This window comes from Nipponia nippon, unplaced genomic scaffold (genome assembly GCF_047370975.1).
Source record: "Nipponia nippon isolate SJK-2023a ecotype South Korea unplaced genomic scaffold, ASM4737097v1 scaffold_11, whole genome shotgun sequence".
NCBI lineage: Eukaryota > Metazoa > Chordata > Aves > Pelecaniformes > Threskiornithidae > Nipponia > Nipponia nippon.
The window spans coordinates 14,725,662-14,743,061 of NW_028262302.1; the positions used below are offsets into that span (position 1 = coordinate 14,725,662).

General features: G+C 38.9%; 1 protein-coding gene across 15 annotated transcripts in view; it reads left to right on the plus strand.

Annotated features, from left to right (window-relative positions):
- Positions 1–17,400, plus strand: part of UNC79 (unc-79 subunit of NALCN channel complex) — a 116,337-nt gene that overhangs the window by 88,931 nt on the left and 10,006 nt on the right. For all 15 annotated transcript variants that reach the window (XM_087747580.1, XM_087747581.1, XM_087747586.1 and 12 more), the window contains 6 exons: positions 2,113–2,217; positions 8,050–8,127; positions 10,685–10,774; positions 14,352–14,527; positions 15,601–15,787; positions 17,182–17,379. In XM_087747580.1, coding sequence (XP_087603706.1) covers positions 2,113–2,217; positions 8,050–8,127; positions 10,685–10,774; positions 14,352–14,527; positions 15,601–15,787; positions 17,182–17,379 — 834 coding nt within the window. The remainder of the gene's footprint in view (positions 1–2,112; positions 2,218–8,049; positions 8,128–10,684; positions 10,775–14,351; positions 14,528–15,600; positions 15,788–17,181; positions 17,380–17,400) is intronic.

The following is a 17,400-nucleotide window of genomic DNA, read 5'->3' on the forward strand; positions in this document are numbered from 1 at the left end:
ATGTTGGAGTGTTAGCTTCCTGCCTAGGCTGCAGCAATGTAGTCAGACAAGGACCACTGCAGTTTGGGGCCCATTCCATCAGCTAAATGTGTAATCTGTCTGCGTAATCCATGTAAATCAAGATCAAAATAGGAGCTTGAAGTAAGGTCTCTTGATTCATAGACTGGCATCATAATGTCCATGAAAGACATACCATTCTGTTGTTTTGGCACCTTCTTCCAAATCAGGGGCTGATATTTAAAAGCTGTTTTCATTAAAAGGTATGTGGGTGCTGTGGGAGTGTGCTGGTTTTGGCTGGAATAGAGGTAATTTTCTTCATAGTAGCTGGTATGGGACTATGTTTTGGACTTATGCTGAAAACAGTGTTGATTACACAGGGAAGTTTTTGTTACTGCTGAGCAGTGCTTACACAGAGTCAAGGCCTTTTCTGCCTCTCACCCCACGCCAGCAGCGAGCAGGCTGGGGGTCCACAAGAAGCTGGGAGGGGACACAGCCAGGCTGACCCCAACTGACCAAAGGGATATTCCATACCATATGATGTCATGCTCAGCAATAAAACTAGGGGGAAGGTTGGCCGGGGGTCCACTGCTAAGGGATCGTCTGGGCATCGGTCGGTTGGTGGTGAGCAATTGTTTTCATTTGCACCACTTGTATTTCTTGGGTTTTATTTCTCTCTCTTTGTTATTTTCTTTTTCATTACAATTTATTGTTATTATTATTGGTTTATTTATTTATTTATTTCAATTATTAAACTGTTCTTATCTCAACTGATGAGTTCTCTCACTTTTACCCTTCCAGTTCTCTTCCCCCCATCCTGCTCGGGGTGGGGAGTGAGCGAGCGGCTGTGTGGTGCTTAGTTGCTGACGGGTTAAACCACGGTCGGGAGGCACACACTGTTGCTGTGAGCTTTGTTTGGCAGTATGCTATGCAGATACAATGTGGTGACATCAGCTTTCTCAGGAGGAATGCTGGTGACTGGCCTCTTGGTTTGCTGCAACCAAAGCTCACTCTCACTTCCAGCTATTGCATCTCCTCCAACTCCTTCCCTTTTAGCTGCACTTGCTACTGTGTGCAGCTGGAGGTAGTCTTCAAACTGACCCTCACTAACTAAAATGCACAAGACTTCTCTGAGGAAGAGGCAAACATTATTATGCCATTTTGCAGATGTCACAGAGGAACTGAGGCCCCGACTGAGTAAAAAGTTCCACACATTTAACTGAAGTGAGCAGACAAGTGCATGAGATTTACAAGATGGAAGATACTAGGCTTTAAATCTTAAGCACACTTTGGATATGCTCTCTTTATTAGACAACATTATTTCATCTCTAGTGGTCATTTGAAAGAGAGCCCAGTGTAAGTCTTCCTGCTGATCAAAATTCTTGAGTTGCTGTGGTCAGGAGTAGGTTATAGATTTTTTCCACATTTTTATCTTATCCTCTAAAGTCAGAGAATGTCAAAATAAGATGTATAACAGGCTCATCTTATCTCTTGTACCTCCTTGCTGTCTCAGCTCTACAACTCTATTCTTAGGCTTCTGTGTTTTAATCTCCATTGGCTGATTTTCCCCAATGTTTTAAAATGTTTCTGTTGTAGCAGCTGTAGCCAAGATGGTTTTTATTGTGTAAGTGGAAAAGTACTGCTAGTCTAATGAATGAAAACAGATGTCCAAGCTGCCGTAGAGCAGGCACCCTTATTTTAAGGGGAATGACAACAGAAAAAAACGTATGGTAGAATGTTGACCATTTCTGGCAGGTTTAATGAAAGAATAATGCTAAATATTATTGCTAGTTTTGTTCTCCTGTGTCAATCCTTATTGCTTTCCTCTTTTCCCTTTATATGGAACTACTTAGTGAAAGCTACTCTGCATGCCTGGGCTTTGTAACTGGTTTATAAAATCTATCTGTATTTCACGTGTGAGATATTAAAATCTTGCATATAATGCCTGATACGACGTCGAAGGAGAATCGCCCTCACTGATGTCTGCCTTTTTGTAAGACAGGAGCAACCAGTACACTTTTGTAACTTTTTTAATTCTCAAACGTATCTTTATGGTTTACTGGTGGGTGTCAGTGAATTTCAGGACATTCATAATTCTGTGTTTTTCTGTTGTAGGAACGGGACAAATTCTACTTGACGCGCAGTGTCATATTGGAGTTACTGCAGGCACTCAAGTTAAAGTCACCCTTACCAGACATGAATCTGCTGCTGTTAGTGCAGGTACAGGAGATTCTCATGTAATTCTCATACTGATCCTGTCTCGGCCCAAATTTGGGAGGGAGGGGGAAGGCAAGTTGCAGGCATGGTTGCAGAAAGTACCAGCAATGTCAGGGGAAGCAAGAATTTTTTGAATCAAAATCCAGTTATGTTTGTGACCATAGGTGCATACATTTAGACTCCTACACTAGAATTTAAGAAACTAAACTGGGAATCCACAATTCCCAGGATGATAATGACCTGTACATCATTGCTGATGTACTGAGGATCACAGAATATGTCTCGAGGTGGAAGGGACCCATAAGGATCGAGTCCATTGAGCTTCATACCATGTCCAAGGGGGCAGCTGCCCCAGCTGCTGCCTCGTCTTCATATCATAGCCCCAAAGCCAGTGAGCAGTTTGTGTGGGAAGGGGTGAACTCAGTTTCTGTCTATTCAGGGAGGCAGTAAGCTGTCTCCAGTCCCTGAAGGCCATTCTCTTTTAACATGGAATTTTCCAGCAAAGAATACACAGGCAATATTTCTGTTCCTTTCATTCTGTGGCTGGCTGAGGTAGGAGTTAAGCTAGCTTTTTCATAGGAAAATCTGAGGAAGTAAGATACAAACTTGTGAAAAATCTTTCTGCCTCCAAAATGCTGAGTGTGGCACTGTTTGGCACCACAAGCTGTCCCACAAAAACAATTTACTGAAGCCCATCAATTTTAATCACAGGTAGTGGGTTCATTGCTTACAATGAGCTAACCATTATATGCATTTAGTAACTTTAAATGACAGGGGACCAGCATAACAGCACTCCATAAAGTTCAGGCAAGATGTTTGTTGTGTAGATCATTCATAATGCTCCAAGCATCACAGTTCCATTCACTCTTTCCCCTCCTGTTATGGGGCCAAAGCTTCATATAGCTTACTATGGGCTCATTTTCTTTTGAGTATTGGTACATTACTCATAGTAAATAAGTGGTTGCCAGTTGACAGAGAAATAATACTGACAAGTGAAATTATATAGCAGTTAGGATAACTCTGAAAACAATTATTATGCCATCAGTGTTAGGAGAAGAAGTTGAAGCGGGGAAGAATAACACTTGGGTCTTTTTCTTTTCATGGTAAAGGGTTATTTTTTTAAATCCATTTTAATTTAAAAAGCAGAAATTTGCCTTTTTTTTTTTTTTTTTAAGCCCAGACGTCTTTTTTCGGTCCTAGCCAAGACCATCAAATAACTTAACAACCACCAACCTCTGTCTGTCTTATGGGTGCAGTGATGCAGCTTGATACCATGTGCATTGGTGTTTGTTGACTTGAACTGACTTTTCCTGTATTACTGTGCTGGTTTTGGCTGGGATAGAATTAATTTTCTTTATAGTAGCTAGTATGGGGCTAGGTTTTGGATTTGAGCTGAAAACAGTATTGATAACACAGGCATGGTTTAGTTACTGCTGAGCAGTGCTTACACAGAGTCAAGGCCTTTTCTGCCTCTCACCCCACCCGCGAGCAGGTTGGGGGACACAAGAAGTTGGGAGGGGACACAGCTGGGACAGCTGACCCCAACTGACCAAAGGGCTATTCCATACCATATGATGTCATGCTCAACATATAGAGCTGGGGGAAGAAGAAGGAAGGGGGGAATGTTTGGAGTGATGGCATTTGTCTTCCCACGTGACTGTTAGACGTGATGGAACCCTGCTTTCCTGGAGGTGGCTGAACACTTGCCTGCCAATGGGAAGTAGTGAATGAATTCCTTGTTTTGCTTTGCTTGCGCGTGCGGCTTTTGCTTTATTTATTAAACTGTCTTTATCTCAACTCACAAGTTTTCTCACTTTTACTCTTTTGATTCTCTCCCCCACCCCACTGGGGGGAGTGAGTGAGCGGTTGTGTGGTCCTTAGTTGCCAGCTGGGGTTAAACCACGACAATTACAGAATAGAGCAATTTTTCTGCATTGCATCATTGTATAGCTCAGTCCTATGGCTACCCCAAAGGGTGACAATCCCACAGTCTAGTCAATCCTGAATTCCTCATTTGAGAACGTAAGCATTCCACATCAGTTTTGGCAGTGGGATTTAACTGGTAAACACTCGTCCTTCACATTGAGTCAATCACCTGGTAGACACAGTAAGCAAAACTCTCTCTTACATTATCTTTATCTCATAAAGATAAAATGATAATTGACTGGGTTTTCATCCTAGCCCTGTTCCCATATGCTGTATTCACTTTGGGATGTATTCATACCTTACACAACAGCACCTAATGTGGATATAAATGCCTTTTATCATGTCTCTCTTTCAGAGGCTGATGAAGTGATTCATATTTCCTGCTATCCAAAGCAGCCAGCTTCTGTTTTTATGCAGTCAGTAGTAAAGAATAGGGGTTGTATTCAGACCATCTGCCGTAGATGCCTACTGGAGGCATGATGACTACTTCTCCCATTGACTGTGCAAATTGGCAGCCCTCAGTAGTATGTGGTCTGAATCATTCAACAGCCTCCTGAATTTAAATACCATAGTAACCACTAAGCCCATCTTAAGCACCATTGTAATTTAAGAAACCTACTAGTAAAAACACATATGTATCTGATTATTTTAATTTTTTTGGTATCATTAATAGAACAAAGGGATCGGTTCACCTCTTTACCACACAAAGCCACTACAATATTAATTCAAATTGTATGGTTTTGAATCCCTAAAGCTGTAGCAGGGTTAACACAGCACCAAATGGAAACGGTTTTCATTTCCAAGACAGTCACGTCCTCATGGATGTGTTAGGCTATATACAAGATTCTGTACAGACAGTGCACACAGAATATAGAGATTCAGTCAAAATGTTCACAATAGCAAAGGAGCTCGGAGCACTTTAATGATAGATCAGTCGTGGGCTGACTAACAAAGGAATTCCTAGGAATGTACAGTTGACACCCACATTGATCCAGATTACATGGTGCCATCAATGTCACTGGTGACAGCAGTGCTAAGATGAGAGTTAACTTTATCCCACTTTACAAAGAATGAGAATTTTAACCAGATCACCCCAATCATTGCATAGGTGTCCTGAATGATAAAGGCTACAGAAAGTCTGTCTCCTTGATTTGTCCTAGCAAATGAAAGCCATCATGTACATGCTGCTGTTCCATGGGTTTCCATAGGAACTGCTTCTTCACCCAGCATTTTGTTTCCCAGTACTTTTCTCCCGCTCACGTTTCACCAGCACAGATCTTCAGGATTTCCATTGACTTCAAATTATATTACTGTCTCATTAGGATTTGCTTGTTCAGTCAGGCTCTGAGGTTCAGTGTATCATCTGATCTGTTTTGTTTAGATGACTCCTATTTTGGGCCGGACCTTCAGCTAATGTAAATTAGTGTATATCTAGTGGTTCCAGTTTATGTTTCTGTGAAGATCTGGTCTACAAATTACTGGATGGAAGGATTTAAAGTTGCATATAATATGTTTATAAGAATATATATTTTAAAAACTCTGATTATGAATGGAGGTATAATATAGATAGATTATGGTATATAGATAATTCACTACAGTCAGCAGACATTCCCATTTAGACATTATTCTGCAGCTGTATCTCACCAGACAATGCTAGCAAGAGGCATGGCAATTATTTGCTCCTTTCTCATCTTTTTGCAGTGTGGGGGTATTTTTCTTTCCTTTGTTCTTTACATATGGCTGACATTAAATCTCTTGTCAGTGACGTCTTAATGTATTATAGTATTTGTAGAGGGAGACAACATAAATGACAGTGAATTGGACTGGAAATGTAAGAAATTTTTCATTTTGAGTTTGGTTTCCCCATCCTCTTTTGACTGCATTGCAACTTTAGGAAGGATCCCTGGAACTGGGATGATGAGATATATAAGCTAAAAAAGGCCTAATTATTCATTAGAAACGGAATGGAGATTGTCAGCTGTTTTTCACGTATAAATTAATATCTGTTATTTAACCCACACTCCTCTGTGCAAAAGATGTAGAAAGCTTACAGGAGGCCAGCAGAGGTTGCTTTGGATGCTGCTTCTTATTATTGTTCTTAAAAGAAAATGTTGTCTGAAATAAATGACATTTGTCTTTGGCAAGGGTTTTTTGTTGACTTATATGGTGATTGTTCTACAATGTCTGTAGCAGTGCACTGAACTCACTGTTGGATGCTAAATATACTCAGCCAGATTCTTCAGGGAATTATGGTCCTTTTTTGCAGCTGGTGTAGTACAAGGGAACCCTAATCTACACACAAATGGTTGACTGAGAAATCCTTCACACAGGAAAATAACATATCTGTAGTCCGGCATACCCAGGGTCAGCATTGCTCTTTCTGAGATAGGGTGCATTAGGAGAAAATCTGTCATCCATTTGCCTGAGTCCATTAATGGTCCTTCTTTTAAAAGAGAGGTGAAGAGTCATGGTTGCTGTCTGAACTAAGACTCAACTGTCTTTACTGGATTGATACAGTCCATATCCCTAAGGCTTTCTTTTGCTTCCCATGTAATTATTAGAGCTGTGGTACAGAAGAGCACCAGGCTATCTCTCAACTGAAATATGAGTTAGACTCTTGTTTTATTTCCATTTGGCTTATTCTGGTGTAAAATAAATTCTAACCAGAAGAAGAGGCAACTGGAGCCAGGCCTATGTCTGAGGATACCTAATTAGATGATTATTAATCTAAACTTGGGTATGTCTTTCTAGTATTTATGCCAAAGAACAGACTTTGTCAAGACATAAGTTGAGTAGATTCCAAGTCTTGGTAGGAATTCTGAGTTCAGATTAAATCTGTCATTGAAAGGTAAAGCTCGTGGAAGTGTAACAGTAAATTCTAGGTCTGTAAAGGATATTTGGAAATATTTTCAAGAAGAGCGGTCAGTCACTGAGAGTACCGCTAACACACATGCGTCAAACAATTGCAAAATACATTGTGTAGTGAGTTTCTGTCTCAGTTTGTGGAGGTACCACGGTATTCATTTTCAAGAAAGAAAATTAAGGCTTAGACCTTAGTTTGACAGTTGTTTTCTGTCTGCTCTTTCTTAGAAAGTACATTGCATCACAATGGACAGAAATTGCTAAAGTGCAAATACAATATTAGGACAACAAGTTGTAGGAACAAGCAAATCATCTGCAGGAGGGTGTCCAATGCATTATTGAAGCTTATAATGATTAAATAACAGTGTTAGCAGGTCTAATGTATGAATGATGTGGACATCAGAGATTTTGAGTCAAGGGTTCTGGAAATAAAAAGAAGTGCAAAAAAACCCCAAGGAAAATAAAATCATAAGAAAAGCAATTAGAGATATTCTACTATAACAGAATGATACTGACCTTCTCTCAGAAACAGCTTGTATTTTTGTAGTATTGTGGCCTGTATTATGCAGAGGTTATACCAAACCATACCAGTATGTTCTCAACTTCAAAATTCATCGTTGTAGAACTTAAGTGAAAGTGTTGTAATATCACAGTGAAGAACATGGCATGCTGCCTTATCATTCTCTATCATGGTTTACTCTATAATGAAAGAGGAACACGTGATATATGCAAGGAATAGCAAAGATATATATTTTTGCTCATAAAGAAAGTCTGATTTGTTATATAATTTTCTTCAAATTGCTTTTGCACAGCATATATTTGTTAATTAAGTACATTAAAGTCAGATTTTTTTCATTAAAATTAGCTCATTTATAATGGTGCGTTAACTAGGTTGTTTATAAAGAAAGAGAGCTCTAAAGGCAAATTGCCATGAATAAAAGCAAGAAGAGATCTGAACTGATTTTAATAAAGTGCTGAATAACTTATTAGTGTCTTCAGGTTGCTCCAAAATAATTAAAAAATGACTTGTCTTTAATTTCTTCTTAGTTTGTTTGTGCAGATGCTGGAACAAAACTAGCTGAGTCAACGATCTTGCATAAACAGATGATTGCCTCTATGCCTGGAGTAAGTACTGAATCAAACTCCATCTCTTAGTTTTGGTTTTTAAAAAATGCATCTTATTCAGCTCATTTTGCTTTGTTTTAGTGTTCTTTCCGTTTAATTTCTCTTCTGGTTGGCAAGGTGTATTGCAGGCAGAGGTTGAGATGCTTCTTCCTTTTTATTAATGTTGGAAGAGTTCTGAACTTGATGCTGCTTCCCTTACTTTCACTGATAATCTTTAGTGATGTAACTGACTTTAGCTGGAGCCTGCGATCAAGAAGTCAATGTGTGGGGAACAGACCAGCTGAATGCCTCAAAAAATGGTAGCAGGGAAGAAAGCTACAAGCCATTTCCTCCGTTCTCACAAAAGATTATCTGGTTAAAGAAGGGAGTTAATGGTATTTTTCTGGTAATGTATAAGGCATTCATCTATATCCTGCAGATGAATGTAGCTAAACTGCCAATACTCATAATTGCCTAGGTGCTGAATATGCACCTGATGAATATGTGAGGAAGTAGCATGATTGGAGGTCTTGACTTGTTCCGTGACACATGTGACTGAGTACCCAAACAGATGGATGAGGGTTAGCCCAGGTCTGGTTCACAAGCTGAGGAAAACTCGTTTCCCTATATGTGTGTCTCTGTCAGCTTTAGGAGTGACCTAACAGGATCTTTCCCATATATCTTCTGAAGTGTGTGATTTTTTTAATGCAAATCTTTAATAGCACTTTTCCTCCCAACAGAATATTTTAATTAATCCTTGCTTTAAATAGTTAGACTAACATTGGTGTTACAACGTATGATAGGAAAGCGATCATTTCAGAAGAAATCATAGAGAATCAGACTGCCTGCTACTTGAATGAAACAGAATAGATGGTTGGAGAGAAGTTTTTTGCAACTGAGCATTATCTGAGAGATCTGAGATCTGAGTATAGTGTCTTTTGTAATTCTATTATTCAATATTTTAGAACCCATGTGGAATCCTTAGTTCATCTAAACTGGATGGAGGATATGCTGACAGGGCTGCCAGTGACCTTGTTTTACTGTTTGTTATTCTGTCAAGGGAACTGACAGGCATAGCATTTGAAAAGCCAGAAGGTGGTATAGTTCAACACCGTGTAGACTGATATTAACATACAAAAATGAGAAGTGCCCAGGTCAGTTGCTTAAAAATAGAATGCTAGCAGTTTTTCAAATTTCAGCCACTAAAACTCAATTATGGCTTAATAATTTTGTGATCAAAACTAAATCTGGTTCATTTGTATACTCAAATAGGGTAATCAGCTTCTGTGCTTCAAAGCGTAGGTAATTAAATAGAGGTCAAAGAGGAGCAGTTTTCCCTTGTAAACTTTACTGCAATGTTTTGCCCTGAGCCTATGACTTTGGATACAGCAGTTTTTGGCGACTTCAAAAAGATACCCGATTAGATAATTTCTTCATTTAGCCCCAAAAGTTAAGCATTGCTTTTACTTGGCCCCCAGGAATGGAGTATTCATAGGTCCCCTTGAATTCAGCTAGCATTATCTTCACTTCAGACTATTAACATGTAAACAGGAGTTTATATGATACTTAGTGGGTCAGCTGTATCACCTTCTGAAAGCTTCTCTCCAGGGTTCTCTGGTCTGTTCAAAGCCTTTATTTAATCCGACAGCTTTGTTCCGTTGACTGCTTTGCGCACCTTGGGCGTATCTTGTACTAGCCAAAGGCCAGATTCACAGTTCTTGCTGTGTTCTAGGAAAAGCATTATGAAAATTTGTAATGTGGGAATACCACAAGCACTACATTGAGTCCTTTTGTTTTCCCTTTGAGGTCGTTCACACAGGTCGCTTCTCAATGCTTACATCTTTATGGTCAAACTTGGAGCAGTTCATGAAGGATTTCATTTATCCTTATAGTCCTTGCCTCCCCTTTTGAAAATTGCAACTAGCTAAGTGCCATTAGAATGCTGTATTTTGAATTATTTTGCTTCAGCAATATCCCAGAAACATTTGTTAGTTTAAAAAAAGAAAAAAAAGTAACACTTAATTTTCAGTGATGTTCATTTTAGCGGTGTTTACACATGAAATACCTGAAGCCAGTCATTTAAACTGTTTTTCCATCATGATTAATGGGAACATAAGGGCATCTGTGCCTGTGACTGAATTTTGTTTTCTGGGATTGTAGCTGATTGGTTCCACTTGCAGAAATGTTCAGCTGCTTGAAGAACTGAGTTGTTAAACTCTCATTGATTTTTTAAGACTTTGATTCTGGACCACTGTAGATTTCAGGGTGACATGACAAGGATATTCTTGAAAGTTTCATTAGTTAATCTTTTATTGCTGTCACAGGTAAGAGTATTTTATGGTGCATGAAGAAGCTACAGTGACTGGGCTCTCTTTTTATACTATCGTCAGATAAGAGGGCATATTACAGTAAGAAGAAAAACATCAAAGAATACCTATTCCTAATTAAAGTAATCTAACTAAGAAGTAAAATAAAGAATTTGAGACAGACAAATTGTGTTCTGGTGAACAAGAAACAAAGACAAAAACATGAAAATATTCAAAACCTGGTACTTAAACTTATTTCTTTTATGTTCTAGTGTGGAACAGCAGCAATGGAATGCATGAGGCAATATGTTGGGGAAGTGCTGGATTTCATTGCAGATATGCATACCTTAACCAAATTAAAGGTTGGTTCTGGGCATACATTGGTCTAAAGTGCATGTGCTTTTTTAACAAAAATATGTTTTCTGTAGTGAACCTGCATGGGAGAAATGGTTGGAAGTCTTTGAGGATGACTGACAAGGGTTTTTTCCTTCTTTTTTAAAAAATGTTAGTACTGTTATAGGTTAGACGCTTCTGGTGGATCAGTAAAAAGTAGCTTATGCAGTGTTGAAATGGAGGCTGATTCAAATGTGGTGAGCACACAGTAAAAATGCAGGCTTGATGTTTCTGAAATGTTGATGATAACCTAATGATAAGCTTTTCTGAAATGTTGATGATAAGCTAAAATCATATCAAAATCACTGTGAGAAGCAGTCATGTTTAATATAACCCATGGAAACATAAACCTCCTTGCTTGTACAACTAATTACACTCTTTTGGAGGAATCCTGTGTCTCTTATGAAATCTGGCAGTAGAGTTTTAGTCCTTGTACACCAGCAACTCGGTGATCCAAGGGGAAGTTTGTCAGCTGAAAGAGGTCATTTCATCACTGGGCACAGTCAAGTAGCTGCCAAGCTGCTTTTATGATACAGAAAAACAGCGCTGTCCTGTCCTGGCTAGTACAAATCATATTGCCATGGCGTACGTGTCTGGGCTTTGGCACATGTGGTCTTCTAGGGAAGTTCTTTGACCAAGCTCTTGCATTTGTTTCTAACCTCAAGAGCCACTGTGCTTCTATAACACAGAGTGCATCTGCTAATAAAGGGTGTCGATGGTCTGTTTTCCTGATAAATCGGTATAGTGTTTCCCTGAAAGGGCCCCTCTACTGCTGCACCAGTCCTCTGCTGAAAGTTACTGGAAAGGCACTAGCGTGTTTCATGCCACAAGTTCATGCAAGCATTCTGTGGCAGGCAAGACTGAATAAATGATAACCTGTAGCGGATTTTGATACTGGAGTTTATTTATGAAACAATGAGATGAGAACTTCTACCCTGCTAGTTTCTCGCACACTCACTTGCTCACTGTCCGCCTGCCACCTCCATCCCACCTCGTACCTCAGAGGGGACGCCTTATTGCAAGTTAATAATACTTACCATGAAGGAAGAAGAATCCCAACTAAACTGAAACTCGTATCTCTTGAAACTCACAGTAAGCTTGTTTTAGTGGACAAAATATCCCTTTTGTTAAATTCTTACGCTGTTGGCCATATGCCTTGAATCCCATTGAGTTTTTAAAAAATACTCTAATAAGGGAAGCGGCCTTTTGTGCTGGAGTAGAAATTTACTTCAAAGCACAGACTAATTAATCATTTTCAGCTGAATTGGATTGCCTTCCCACTCTATCGTTTAAAGTTATTCACCCATTTCTCTTACAGTTCAGACTGCTTTCAGAATAGGTAGGCAAATGAGTCATGAATGAGGGAGAGAAACATCTGGTTTGCCAGTTCCACAGAAAAACATGAACTTATCTGAAACCAGGAATGGGGAAAATGTATTTATAAATACTTGCAGGTATCCTCTCTCCTGTGTAAAATATTTCTGTAGAAAGCTCTCTGCCATTTGCACTTTTTCCTTCTGCCTCTTCTCCCTTGAACTATAGCCTGATTTTTAGAAATGCTCTCACAATGCTTAAGTCTGATAAGATGATAACTTCTAATGCTCAGTAGGATTACTTATTTATTAAATTTTTATACACGGTTATAGGTAGTCCTAATGAACTAAAACTTTACCCAGTTCTTCACTTTTATGTTTTGAAATTAGGCGAGAAGCTTCCCAAATGTGTAGTCTGGCATCAGAACCAGAAATTGGAAAACCAGAAATCACAACCAAATGATCTACAGATGATCAACAAACCATGTTGTTTTGATTTAGCCATGTAATACAGGAATCTGAGAACAAGATTAATGTAATAGGAGAGTCAAATATGACCATAATTTTAGGTATTGTAAAGAATTAGCATTGGCTGTCTTTGGAAGATGAAAAGGCAGTTTTTATTTAACCTGACCAGATAGATAAACTTATTCCGTGGTTCCAACATAGTTGGGAAAATATTTGTAAGCATTTCTAAGTTTACAAATAGCCAGAATGTTAAACAAATTCACAACATGTAGATTCAAATTCTTGTGAGCTCATTTAATATATTTACTTATGTTACTTGGGTTTTATTAACACAGGTGTTCCTATGAAGCAAGTCCTAAGATTATCCAGCTGTACAATTTCTTACTATGAGTATGTATTATCAACAGCATCTGGACTACCAAACTAACACAAAGAATACTATATGATTTATATGGCCAATAACAATCCCAACAGCAAAAGTTTAATTTTGGTTTTCAAATTTTGAAACTTCTACTCTCTGTAGAAATTCAGTGAACAGAAATAGTCAAAGTTGTTTATTCATTTCCAGTGTCTTATTTTTCATGTCTGAGAATAATTTCTTTGAAAGAGGTTAATTATTTTCAGTCGTGCATATTAGCAACTACTGCATTATAAAAAAGGTATAAATGTTAATTCTAAAGATAATCACATTCCGATTTATTGTTTCTGTTTGGTTTATTATCTTTTTTCCCTTTGGGATAGCATTTTAATTGGTAAAGCTCCGCAAGATTTTATTTAGAAAATTGCACCATTTTGTAAGAAGTACAATGTATCTGTCTGCATACCTGTCTATCCTTTTTACCTGCCTATATAACAAAGTTATCAGATATTCATGCTGGTACATTTTTTTTTTTTTTCTCTTGAAAGAGACTTCAAGTAAGTGATTTTTGAGAGCGTAAGTTGCTGGGGTCAGGTACTTATCCATTATAAAATATTATTGATCCACTGATTTTTCTCCTGTTACAATAATTTAATAACTGACGACCTGGATTTTCTTGTGCAAAGCATATAGCTCTCCTTTAAGCAAGCAAATGCATGCAGCATGTGTTCTGTTAGTCTAGTAACAGAAGGTAATGCAAAGTTAGCTTAATTAGAAATATAGAAGTATCTCAAGAAGCACCAATGAAACATTCCTTAGAGCTGACAAAGCAGGATAATAAGTTATCTTTCCAGCATAAATATTTGCATGTTTCTTGGTAAAAGGTTTAGCCCTTTTATTTCCAGGGCTTAAAGGCATTTGTAACAGCTGAATAGTGCAACATAGTCATATTGCTGGTGAATGAGTGACAGCTTTTTTCTGTACATGTAAATGGAATATTGCACAGAGAAGGCATTTCCTGCCCAGGTGCTTTCTTGTTAAATGGTTAAATTCTTTCATCTTCACTTAAACTGTCTGGATGTGCAACCATTAGTTTGTATTCGTCAGCTGTTGAGTTTGATGATACAAAAGGTGCCTATACATTTTTGCACAATTCATATTTTGTGTGGGCTCTTGAAAATGTGGCCCTCTGTGGAAAGATCTGCATCATAAAGCTGTTGCTAATATAGAGACTGGAGGATTTTTTAAAATCTGTTTCTGAGTTTTGCTCTGTAGTTTTGTGGACACAGTTAGAGACCCTGAGAAAGGAATTGAAGGGAAACGAAATAGAATATGCTGTTGCTTGGAAGAACTTAGTTCAAGTGGAATACTCTCTTCAGAGTAGGAAATCAGATCTTTGCCTTGCAGAGTCACATGAAGACTTGTTCTCAGCCACTGCATGAAGACACGTTTGGTGGACATCTGAAAGTTGGTTTAGCTCAGATTGCTGCTATGGAAATCACACGGGGAAACCACAGAGACAACAAAGCTGTGATCCGATATTTGCCTTGGCTTTACCATCCTCCTTCTGCAATGCAACAAGGGTGAGAATGCTTTTCCACAAACAGGAATACTAAAATAAATTAGAAATCTTCACATAATTCTGTGTTTATTGCCAGATTTCATAGATAAGACTCGCAGTAGGGAATGGCGGCCATGCGACATTGAAACAGCTGGTCAGCAGCTCCCTGATCCTTAACTGAGGAGTTCATCAAGGCAATATTTAAAGTACATGCCAATGGGACAGTGGAGGTAACTCCATTGGCTTGACTGGTGTTACCCTGCAAATTAACTTGATTCTCGATCTAGATACAGACAGTGAAAAGCACACAGGTACTTGACCAGTCCTAGAATTACAGAAAATATCTTGGGAATTATAGAGAATACAATAGGAAATGTCCTTTGAAATTATGGAGTACAAATGAGTGAGAACTGTAAGTGTAAGCCTATTGATATGATGATAAAAATAGTAACTTCATCTGGTTAAAGACAAGATTGCACCAGAAAAGTGTTATTCCTTTTTAGATTATATAAGCACGTTGCTTTACAATTAGACATTGCACTAGATAGTGGATGAATACTTGAGTGTCACAAAAAAGCATAGTCCCTGCCCTCAAAAGCATGCAGTCCGAATGTCCAAGGAGAGGCTAAGGAAAGTAGAAATTAACTCCACTTGACCGATGGAGAAGTGGAACACAGTGGAAGTAAGGCATGGCGCCTGCCTCGGAGCTCTGTGGAATGAAGAATTTCCTGCCATCGCCCTGTCAGCCGTGTGCTGTCTAGGGGAGCTGAGAGGAGCATTTCCACTTGGGCAACCCTTCCCATCTGATGATTTCTGTGTGAAGAATCACTGTGTATGGAACCAGTGAATCTGTGAATGTTTTAGCCTTTTATAGAGACTATTTCTTAGACCCTCCAAATATGTTCTGTTGGACTTGTTAATGGTACGTCAAGTCCACTAAGTTCTGTGTGGCTCTAGTCTTCCCATAAGCTGTACCAGTGATCTGTGCCGCCAGCACACTGAGACTGCATCTGCCTAGTGTGCATAAGGAGACTCCATATTTTGGGGAAAACCAGAAAACTTAGCATCATTGTAAAATCCACTCTTTCTTGACAGGCCCAAAGAGTTCATAGAATGTGTCTCACACATTCGTTTGCTGTCCTGGCTACTTCTGGGGTCTCTGACACACAATGTTGTCTGTCCAAATTCTCCATCATCTTGCATGCCTATTCCACTGGATGCGGGTTCACAAATTGCTGACCACCTTATTGTTATTCTGATTGGGTTTCCAGAGCAATCAAAGGTAAGGGATTCTGTGTTTTAAGTGGAGATGTGTTATATATTGGCCTTATTATTGGAAACACTTATTTATTTCTTCGTAAGAAAAAAGGAGGGATAAAACCTTATTGAAACCTGGGATCTAGGGAAAGAAATCTCTGTAGTTCTTCATGCATAGAAAACTGGTGATGAAATCAGTACAATTACGTTTGAGATTCAACTATTTCAAAATATCTCAGCACAGGAGTGAGGAAGGAAAAACTGAATTCGAAACTGAAGCTTTAGCAATGACCATCTCTGTAGCAAATCTCTAGAAAGTTATTTATTCTAGTTGTATAGTAGAATTGAATAACCTATAAATAATGTTATGATCAAAAGTTAATTACAAACAGTGATGGTTCAAGCACAACTTTTTTCACAAGGTGCTCTGTGCAAAAAGAGTTATTGCAAATCATAAGCCATTTGTGACAGTAGTTTAACACAGATATAGCAGCACTCTGACACCAGCCAGGTCTTTATTAGCAACAAAAGCAGGATGATCACACATTCATCTTGTACGTGAAATCCCCCTTTCTTTCCCCTCACCCAGCCAAGACACTGGCGCTTCCCATTCATTTCTTTGGCCTTTTTTTGCTCTTTCAAATACCTCTTTCCAGTTACCAAGCAACCATTGCAATGTTTGGTGCAGTCATACTGCCACAGAGCATGAATCACCGTTGCACTTGCAAACTGAGAAAACATCTCTGACCAGAAGCATCTTTCTCATAATGAAGTAGTTAATGTCCAGCACTCCTGGCGGTTCAGATGCTGTGATATATAACACGTATTAGCAAAGAGCCATGCTTGAGTATGGAAAATGAATTCTCTGTTAGCTTTCCAAAACTCACTTTCCTTGACTGTGAGCAGTTCTGTCCCAGCATGGTAGAAATGGACAGATTAACAGAACAGATGTAAGATGATGTATTTTGTACGATAGCCTTCCTTTCAGGTGATCAGAATCTTACCCCAGCAACATCTTTGAAACGCAGTCATACATGCCAGAGCCTCCAGGCCTTCCACAGATTGCACTGGAGTTTTCCATCAAGAAAGTCTCAGAACTAGTCCTGAGTAGCTGTTCTGCAAAGCTAACCTTCTCTTTAAAGGGTCTGGCCTTAATGCCATACACGAAGATTGCATGGGAGTGTGTATTTGCAAATGCAGTTTTTAGTCTGTAAATATAAACAGTTTTTAAACATGGAGAAGATGTTATCAAGTGTACTTGACTTGCTAGTTCCTAATGGGGGGGAAACGTGGGGAAGTGAAGGACCAGACTGCACAGTCGGATGCATGACAGAGGAGTGCTTTGATGAAAGCACTCCTGTATTGTATCCCAATACACTTATTTAAATAAACATTTTCCTCTATTTTCTGTTTCTACAGACATCTGTTCTGCACATGTGTTCCCTCTTCCATGCATTTATATTTGCTCAGCTCTGGACAGTGTATTGTGAACAAACAGCAGTAGCTCCGACAGTCCAAAATCAGAACGAATTTAGCTTTACAGCAATCCTTACAGCCCTGGAGTTCTGGAGCCGAGTGACACCTAGCATCCTACAGCTAATGGCACATAACAAAGTGGTGAGTCAGGTGCTGTGTACA